At 42.3% G+C, this 9,572-nt stretch overlaps 1 protein-coding gene across 2 annotated transcripts; it reads left to right on the top strand.

The window, feature by feature from the left end:
* Positions 1-1,083: 1,083 nt before the first annotated feature.
* cdc6 (cell division cycle 6 homolog (S. cerevisiae)) lies at positions 1,084-9,120 on the top strand. Of its 2 annotated transcripts, none has more exons than XM_047364387.1 (12): positions 1,084-2,113; positions 3,347-3,717; positions 3,818-4,069; positions 4,206-4,405; positions 5,096-5,244; positions 5,331-5,437; positions 5,564-5,703; positions 5,781-5,881; positions 5,980-6,047; positions 6,109-6,308; positions 7,188-7,328; positions 8,863-9,120. In XM_047364387.1, exons 2-12 carry the CDS (start codon positions 3,357-3,359, stop codon positions 8,953-8,955), a joined length of 1,812 nt encoding a protein of 603 aa, XP_047220343.1. In that variant the 5' UTR covers positions 1,084-2,113; positions 3,347-3,356; the 3' UTR covers positions 8,956-9,120. The 2 variants fall into 2 exon arrangements, with proteins under 2 accessions (XP_047220343.1, XP_047220344.1); XM_047364388.1 differs by having other exon boundaries at positions 1,100-2,113; positions 6,130-6,308.
* The last annotated feature ends 452 nt before the right edge of the window (positions 9,121-9,572 follow it).

Raw genomic sequence — 9,572 nt, 5'->3', positions numbered from 1 at the left:
TTTCCCACTTGCAAAGCATGTAGCATGTAGAAGTCTTTTTTTTTTTAATCATAGGTACTCTTCAACTGTGTGATGATCTCTAAAACAAAAATCTAGAAAATCACATTGTGTGATTTTTAAACAATTAATTTCCATTTCATTGCATGACATCAGTATTTGATCATCTAACAACCAGTAAGAATCCCGGCTCTCACAGGCCTGTTAGTTCTTCTTTAAGAAGCCCTCTGGTTCTCCACTCATTACCTGGATAAACTGCACCTGTTTGAACTCGTTATCTGGATAAAAAACACCTGTCCACACACTCAATCAAACACACTCCAACCTCTCCACAATGGCCAAGACCAGAGAGCTGTGTGAGGACATCAGGGATAAAATAGTAGATCTGCATAAGGCTGGGATGGGCTACAGGAAAATAACCAAGCAGCTTGGTGAGAAGATAACTGTTGGTGCAATTATAAGAAAATGGAAGAAGTTCAAGATGACGGTCAATCTCCCTCGGTCTAGAGCTGCATGCAAGATCTCACCTCGGGGACATCAATGATCATGGGGAAGGTGAGGGATCAGCCCAGAACTACACAGCAGGACCTAGTCAAAGACCTGAAGAGAGCTGGGAACACAGTCTCAAAGAAGACCCTTAGTAACACACTATGCCACCATGGATTAAACTCCTGCAGCGCACGCAATGTCCCCCTGCTCAAGCCAGCACACCTTCAGGCCCGTCTTTGACAACGACCATCTGGATGATCCAGAGGAATGGAAGACGGTCATGTGGTCTGAAGAGACAAAAATAGAGCTTTTTGGTCTAAACTCCACTTGCCATGTTTGGAGGAAGAAGAATGATGGGTACAACCTTAAGAACACCATCCCTACAGTGAAGCATGGAGATGGAAACATCATTCTTTGAGGATGGTTTTCTGTAAAGAAGACAGGATGACTGCACCGTATTGAGGGGAAGATGGATGGGACCATGTATCAGGAGATCTTAGCCAACAACTTCCTTCCCTCAGTAAGGGTGTTGAAGATGGGTTATGGCTGGGTCCCATCAAAAATAAGGTCTTATTTGTATGTATATAAGACCTGGCCACGACCCATCTTCAATGCCCTTACTGAGGGAAGGAGGTTGTTTTTTAATGGGTTTAAAGATTTGGGCCTATGATCAGACAGTGGATTTTATGCAGCTTCATAATTAGGATTTGGCAAATCTTCCTTCTGCTCCATGGAAGGTTCCTGTCCTTCCTGAGCTCGCCTTAGGATACCTGCTTTACTGACATGTGTACTGTCCCAGTCAAACTCCCCACCTGCCACCTTTAAACTAACAAAGCAAATAAAGGTTTCACAAATCCCAAACTAGGTTTAAACGAATCTACTATCGGTGTAGAATAATCAAGTCTAGGTTTGAAGTGTCTGAGTAGAGTAGTTTTTGGCCCTTTTTCGATCTTTCACAAATCAAAGAAAGATTTTGAAAATCCCAAACTAGGTTTATACGATTCTGCTATTGATGTCGAACAATCTAGTCCAGGTTTGAAGTGCGTAAATACAGTAGTTTTTTTTTTTTATTTGGAGCAGATTAAATATGCTAAAGTTAATGAAAAATAAGATTAAATTGCCCTTTTAACTGTTTCCCGAATCGGAAACCAACTTCAGCCACGTAGATCACCAGAAGGTTTGAAGAAATGTTGAAGAGCCGTTTAAAAGAGAACATTACAATTATATTTAGTTGATTTAATCTAAGTATTTTACACAATGCACTTTGTTGCTATTAGCTGTCAGTGTTATTTAATGATCCAGGGAGCGTAACTCTTCTGGATTAACGATAACACACAATCAGAATCCACCAAAAGCAGAGATAATTAAACTCCCGCCACCGGGCTGTGTGAGCAAAGCAAAACTGACGTAACATCCTCCTTTTACGCCGGGCCAATGAGCGTCGCACAAGCTGGGTAATGACCAATCAGAGAGCGTTGGAGGGAGTTCCAGCTGATCCGAGAGAAGATTTGGCGCGACTTTGGATCCAGTATGTGGCTGGTTGAGATAGAGACCGCTTCTCGTCGTGCAAAGCAACATCTCTGAGACGCGAAAACTTCTTTTATCCGTTTACAGCAGCGTGCTTTCTGTAAGTAACTGAGCCTGGATCGTTTGTTAAAGAAGAGGCGGACATGAGACTTGCTGTGTCTTCTAGTTGGCAGGACTTGTTTGCTAGTTTATTGTATAAATTGTAAGAGTTTTTTTGTTAGAGCGATTTGATTTCATCACAATAGATGAGTTGAAATTGGTTTCTGTGTAACACGTGGGTTTGAGATCACTATAGAGTCTAAAGGAGGGGGGATGGTGGCGACGCAGCTGTTTGGCGCCATAAGCTAGTTAGGTTGGAGCTGTAATAGAGATATAGGTAGAGATATCTTTTCACTTTGGTTTCATCGGTACTTCTGTTTGAGACATTAGAGATATTTATATGTAGTCTCGAAGGAATGTTAGTCATACGGTCATCTGCAATGGCTGTATTGAGTTTAAGGGTTGACCATGCAGAGCAGATATGGATTGTGCCATTATAACTGCTAGTAGGGACACCTTAAAGCTCGGTGCTAATGTGACTTTCTGTCTCACAAACCTGAGTGGATTTCTAAGAAGTTGATTCTCAATGAGGGATTTTGTAGCTTATCACTTAAAATCCCGGATTTTTTCAGACAGTTTGTTTCTGAGATCAGAGGTTTTATGGCTGATGGTTGTTCTCTGACCTACCCAGACCAGTTTAATCCAAATCCAATTTCTTTTATTTCTATACAAAATGACAATATTAAACCATATTAACAACACAATATTCATAGGGAATAAAAACAACAGTTTCTTGCTAACTTTTTTTCCACACCTGAAAATCTTGATGTGCTCCATATTCCAAGATATTCCATTTTTTGGGAAACAAAATATTTTCAAAATAAATTAAGATGTGTCCATCTTAATACTGAGAGCTCTGATTTAAAGCTATACGCTAGAGGATTTATTGATGAATGATTTAGCATAGGTAACTGTAACCATGAGTTTAGCAGAACCGTACTATTATTCAGACATTTTCTAATTCAGCATGTTCTATGACAGAATCTGATCACAAGGTTAACATGGAGCAGCTTTGCTGTAACACATCCAGCCCCTGTTTAACAGTAGCAGCAGAAACAGTCAGTAGGTCTCTGTAGAAAAGTCACTGTACTTGCAGCTTTTGGTGCTTCCTCTAACTTTGATTGAAGGTTCAGATCTTTACTTTGCCACTGATTTTCCAAGTCCGGTCACTGGCTGGTTTCTTGGTTCTTCTGTAGTTTATTTTTCTCATTCTGTGCCTTTTTGTTTTCAACAGAGAACCAAAAATGCCCAGAACCCGCTCTCAGGGGCAGGCTCAGCCCACACTGCAGTTCCCACGTCGCAAATCTTGCCAAGCATCCCTGCGCTCAAAGACACCCCACCACACGAAGGTTACGGCACCTTCTCCAACCAATCCGGAGCCCTGGCCTCTGACCCCGACTCTGATTGGGCCGATTTCTCCAAAGCAGCCCAGTGACAGGGCACCCATCTGTGCTGCTGGCCAGAGCCCTCTTCACTTTCTGAAGCAGAAAGCTGCCCTCCCATCTCTCTTGCCCCAAATATCTGGAACCCAAGCACCTCCCTCAACTCCACCTTCCTCCCCCAGCCTGCAAACACGACTCCCTCTCAGTCCTCGGAAGCGCACAGGTGAGACATGGACAGGAATTGTCTCTGTGTGTGTTCGGGGGGGGCAACAGATCTTTAGTGATCCGTCAGTCTAATGTTCTGTTTTTTTTCTTCCCTGAAGGTGATGACAATGGCTGCAACGTGCCATGTTCTCCCCTGAAGCAGAACAGACCAAGTATGGCCACACCACGGAAACTAGGCTTCGAGGAGAACCTGCCAACATCAGCTAGTCACATGCCCATGCAGCCTTCTTCCTTTCAGCAGCGCTCTCCAGCCATGAAGTTGTCTCCAAGCAGACAGGAGATGCCTCCTCAGAGTCCTGTCCTCTGCAACCCAGAGAAGAAGTCGCCTGTTACCCGCCTGTTTGCAGACAGTAAGAACTGCTGCTAGTTTTTGATTATTTTTATTTGGAAAATTTCTCAGAAAACAAATTCCATTTGAAAAGTTTAAAAATAACATTAGATGTGTTCATGTGATGGCACTAATCTGTGGGCCCACTTTCTCCGCAGAGTCCAGGTTTCAAAGCGTGAAGCAGGCGCTTCACATCGCCATTCCAGACCGTCTCCTCTCCAGAGAAGCTGAGCAGGCGTCCATTCGCTCCTTCCTCAAAGACAAGGTGCTGCAGCACACACCCAGCAGCCTCTACATCTCAGGGGCCCCAGGGACTGGCAAGACCGCCTGCGTCAACTGCGTGCTCCAGGAGATGAAGGTGGGTTGTAGCTGTTCAGTTTCAAATGAAAAGGCAGATCATTCTCTCCAAGTGACAGAGTGTAGAGACGTGTTACTGCCAGGATAAGATTCCATTACAGTTTTGGTCCGATCTCAGATTTTTGTAAAGCTTTGAGCTTCCAATTTCAATTTAGATTAAAGTGCTAGAAATAACATGTAAAACTTTTTTTGTTTTGTTTTCTGGAGAAATGGGAAAATAAAAAATCTTTCCTCTAAATTTCAATCTAGTTTTATCTATAAAGTGCCGAAGCACAGCACGTCGTCTCAAGGTACTTTACAAGATTGATTCAATCAAATCATACTGATTGAAATGAAGTGATCATCTCATTTAAATAATTGGCTTAGGTTACAGAGCTGCCCCTGTCTTAATCTCTGCAAAAATCTACAAATACAATCAATTCCTGCAAGTCATGAGACAAGGTTTTGTACAAATAAAACGGTTTGACTGTTAAATCATTTATTCAGCTATTATACCCATGAGGTTTAGGAAGCCTTTCTGTGTTCAGTGATTGGGGAAAAAAGATCAGGTTTTCTCCACTAGATTTTTAGCTTCTGGTCAGCGGCAACAACCGATTAGGGCTGATCGAGTGTTAAATCTTCCAGTTCTTAAGCTAGTTGTTCTCCTTTTGTCCTCAATTAACATGTTTGTTGGTTTCTTCTGTCCTCCCAGTCTGAGCTAGCATCAGTAAAGACGGTAGTGGTGAACTGCATGAGTTTGCGGAGCTCCCATGCCATATTCCCTCTGTTGGCCCATAAGCTGAAAGCAACTGGGGGACACAGTGGCCTGCAGAAGTTCTTGACGACCCCCGGACCCACAATGTGAGTATGCTTCCTTGGCTTAATTCCTTCGTTCTGTCAGGTGAAAATCTTAAAGTTAGTTATTAATCAACATGTCTGCCTCCCAGACTCCTTATTCTGGATGAAATGGATCAGCTCGACAGCAAAGCTCAGGATGTCTTGTACACCATATTTGAATGGCCGTTTTTGACGCAGTCCCGTCTCTGTCTCATCGGTAAGAGCTTGTCCCACAGCATGTTTTAGTCTCTCAGTGCGCCTGTACCTTTAAATAAAAATCACACGGTCTGTGTCTTGCATTACAATCTTCAAACTCTCCTATAATTTACGTTTATTCCTGTAGGCATTGCCAATGCTTTGGACCTGACTGATCGCATTCTGCCCAGACTGCAGGCTCAGCCTCACTGTCGCCCCCTGCTGCTGAACTTCCCACCCTACAGCCGACACGAGCTGGCCACCATCATTCAGGACAGACTCACCAAGGTTAGTGCGGTTTTGTTGGTTTCACCAAAGTCACCTGGCTGTGTTTGTCTAACCAAAGTTCTGGTTTGTGCCTGAAGGCCTCAGCTGAGGGGATGCTGGACACATCTGCGGTTCAGTTCTGTGCGAGGAAGGTATCGGCTGTGTCTGGAGACGCCAGAAAAGCTTTAGACATCTGCAGGTAAATATTCCAGCATAGCTGCATATTTTATATTTGCCATCCATGATCCCACCGTGTCTGGAAAACCAGGCAAAATGACCCACTCCATCTTTTCCCAGGAGAGCAGTTGAGGTTGCAGAAGCTGATGAAAGACAGAAGGCATCCAGTCCAAGAAGTGAAGCTAAAGGTAGGGTCAGTAGGAGTCCTAATAATAAACGTAATAAGCTGTTCTAACACACTGAAACCAGTTGTGTCCCATCTGTCTTCAGCGTCTTTGGTCGGCCTCCCTCATGTGGCGAAGGTGTTGTCGGAGGTGTACGGCGACCGCATGGCGTCTCAGAGCAGCAGTTCGGAGGGAGAGAGTTTCCCTCTGCAGCAGAAGCTGTTGGTCTGCTGCCTGCTGCTGCTCATCCGCAACGGGAAGAAGAAAGAGATGAACCTGGGGAAGGTAAGGTGGTCTGTGTAATGGCAGATGTTGTCATGAGTTTAATCCATGATAATTAGGCCAAACAATATGAAATATTTTAACTTATTCTGTTGATTTGCCTTTTCTAAACCTCAGACTTTTCAAACTCCTGAACCTCTGCATAGTTGTCAGGTTGCTGAAAAATAACTTGTTTTGGTGTTTTTAGAAATTCTCCTCATTGCTCCCTAAACTGCAGGAACTCAGACCAACAACTTGTAAATATGAACCTGCATGTAGAACTTTTCAAGCACAAAAAAAAGAGTCTTGGAGGTATACCCTAAACCAAACGGGAAGCCATTTTCAGCATGTAGCTTCACTCTGCTTGCAAGTGTGTAGGTGTGGCTCAACACATCTGTATGCTAACTGCTAGCATCACTTTAGCCCTACCCACTAAGAACAGGAATTGAGTTGCTTTGCTGATGATGTACCTTTATTATCCTTTAGTTTGCACCTGGTGCTGGTTAACAAGTTAAAATTGCATAATCGTAACTTTACAGGAAGTCATCCGTTTCAGATTGTATTCCTCCCTAATCCTCTGCTACCAAACAGGAAGCAGGTGCAAGTCCAGTGGGAATGTCTGCTTTCACCATACTGTTTGTTTTATGATGAGCCTTCAGTGTAATTTGAAGGTTCACTAGGGGCTCCGTCTACTGGCTGTGTCAGTGTATTGCCAGCCTAGTTGGGCTCAGATTGAGGTGATGGTTCTTTAGCTCTAGGCTGGAACCTTGCCTGTATGTGAGGTTTGTTCAGCACGGCTTCCAGCTTGACTTCCTTTAATTTACTTAGTTTCACAGCCGGATGGGCTTCTGCTGTCTTCCTGTCTGAACTATGAAGAGTTGATGATCCTGCTTTGTGTTTCAGCTTCATGAGGTCTACAGCCGACTGTGCGCCCAGAGGAAAGTGTCTGGAGTATGTCAGGGGGAGTGTATGGCGCTCTGCGCGCTGCTGGAGAGCCGGGGAATCTTTGCTTTGAAGAAGGCCAAAGAGGCTCGTCTCACTAAGGTATAAAACCCTCTGCAGAACATCATTCAAACACTGTGGTCCACAGGACCTGTTAGAACCTTTTTTGAAGTATGATTAACTCAAGTTTAATTCAGTGAATATTTATACAGCCCCTCTCCTCCTAGCTGCTTTACACAACTGAAATTCTTCAAGTAAAATAAACTTGTATGCTTTAAATATGCATATTGAATTAATAATATGGTAAGTATAACAAATGTTCTGAAAAGCAAAAAACTAAATGAAGGCAATGGTTATTGAGGTCTTTGGTAGTAAGGAGCTAAACTCTTCTGTCTTCAGAGTTTATGTACAAATATATTTAAAACAAATGTGCTTTGGCTGTCAAACTGATACTAAATTAGAGATTGTTCATTTGAATATATCACAGACCATTTAGAAAATGTAGGCATGTAACAGGAAAATTAGGAATAAGTCTGAACTCAAGATGTCAGCGAAGTTCTTCTATTATGCAAAACCTGCATCAATGGGTGTTGGTGGTTGACATAATGCCTCCTGGCTGTGGGGTCAGTGCAAGGAAGTGACATGAGGTTGTTAAAACACCACATGTTAAAGCGTATGTATGCATACAATTCCAGGTTCTGGTCCCATCCCAATTTTTTCTTTTCTTTTAAAGAAAACGATTCAACAGGTGAAATTAGGTTCTGCAGATTAGGGTCCATTTTGGTTTTGTATTGCCCAGTGACAGCCTGCACAATCATACACAAGCAATCAACATTACATGTCATGGACTGCTGAATGTTCAGCGATACAACAGGTTCCCACTACAGGCTTTGTTAGCAGTTTAGTCACCAGTTCCTCCATTTGTATCTTTAGACCAAACAGTAAATCAAAAACTCCATCTGAAATGGATCAGAACTTCTGCTGTGGTGTTACAGATGCAGGTCTTCCTGTTACGTCTGAAAGAGCTCTTTTATTGGTCATTCAGCATCCAGACTGACAGAATCATCTTGTTTGGTGCTTAAATTCAGTGTTAATTCACACTGAAAGATGTGGATACTTACATAGACCAGATCTAATTTATGATTGGTGGTTCTTTTTTCCTCCAAAAAAAAAAATCCTGGAGGAACATGTGATGAATAAATGTACGGTACCATCTGTGGGATGAGATATGCACAGTATGAGTCTGCTCAGCTGCAGAACCCGAAGGTTCTTTTTAATTCTCTATATGAGGATTTGCAGGGAAATGTAGGAACCCTGCTGTAGGCTACAATTAAGGAAGACGATTTTTATTTTTTTATAAAGAACAATCTTTGTCATAATTTCCCAAAACAAATATAGACCCCGTTCATATCTGCCGCTCTGAAGTTTGGAGTAAACCTGTATGAGTCCTCAACTCGTCTCATGGTTTTAATTAGTGATGGATATTGGTACTGGTTCTAATAAGCAGCCAGATCTTTGAATCAGAATTTTCTATCAATTAATAGTTGGGAATCAAACTGTTCCAGTCTGCAGGGTTCCTGCAGTCTGTCAGATGGTTGGTTGTATTAATGTAGTTCTGAACTCCTTGTTCCTGCAGGTGTTCCTGAAGATTCAAGAGAAGGAGGTAGAGAACGCTCTGAAGGACCGAACACTTCTGGGCAGCATCCTGGCGGCAGGACTTCCCTCATGATGCCTCACCGTCTTCAAGAATGATTTTTTAATTATGACATTTACTTGATTTTTAATGGGTTTCTTTTTTAGATAACCGCTCAGTTGTTTTGAGTTGGATTGATTGTTACTGGAAGTTTCTGTATGTTTTTTTGTGCTGTAAATAAACAGATTTACAGATGTTTAATTAAGTGTTTTAGTTTAAAAATCTTGACGTTTTCTTGCATAGCTGGATCCATTTCTGTCCAAATGTTCCAACTTCCAAGACAACATGGTGGGCAGGGCTTACCTAGCAGTGAGAATTGTCTGCATGCTAGAATTATTTCAGAGTTGGAAACTGATCACGTTACTCCTTAGTTTAGGGTTGAGAAAGGAATTAGCAAGACCTTCTGTCTTATAAATGTATTGGATAAACAGGTCAACTGCCACCTATCATTAAAGGCAATTTTCTTTATAAATCTATTAAGACATGGGAGTATTTTTAAAAAATAAGAAATTCTGGGAAGTCCCAGACTAATTTTTAAGTTTTTTTTTTTTATAACATTGGTAGATAACCCACAGACCGCAGAGGGTTTTGTCTTCAACTTTAAGTCATGTCAAGAAGCTGGTTTTAGAAGAATGTATGATCTTTGGGGCAAA

The sequence above is a fragment of the Girardinichthys multiradiatus genome, chromosome 5, assembly GCF_021462225.1.
Source record: "Girardinichthys multiradiatus isolate DD_20200921_A chromosome 5, DD_fGirMul_XY1, whole genome shotgun sequence".
NCBI classification, from domain to species: domain Eukaryota; kingdom Metazoa; phylum Chordata; class Actinopteri; order Cyprinodontiformes; family Goodeidae; genus Girardinichthys; species Girardinichthys multiradiatus.
Note: the sequence above shows the minus strand (reverse complement) of the source record. Positions and strands in the feature narration are given on the sequence as shown.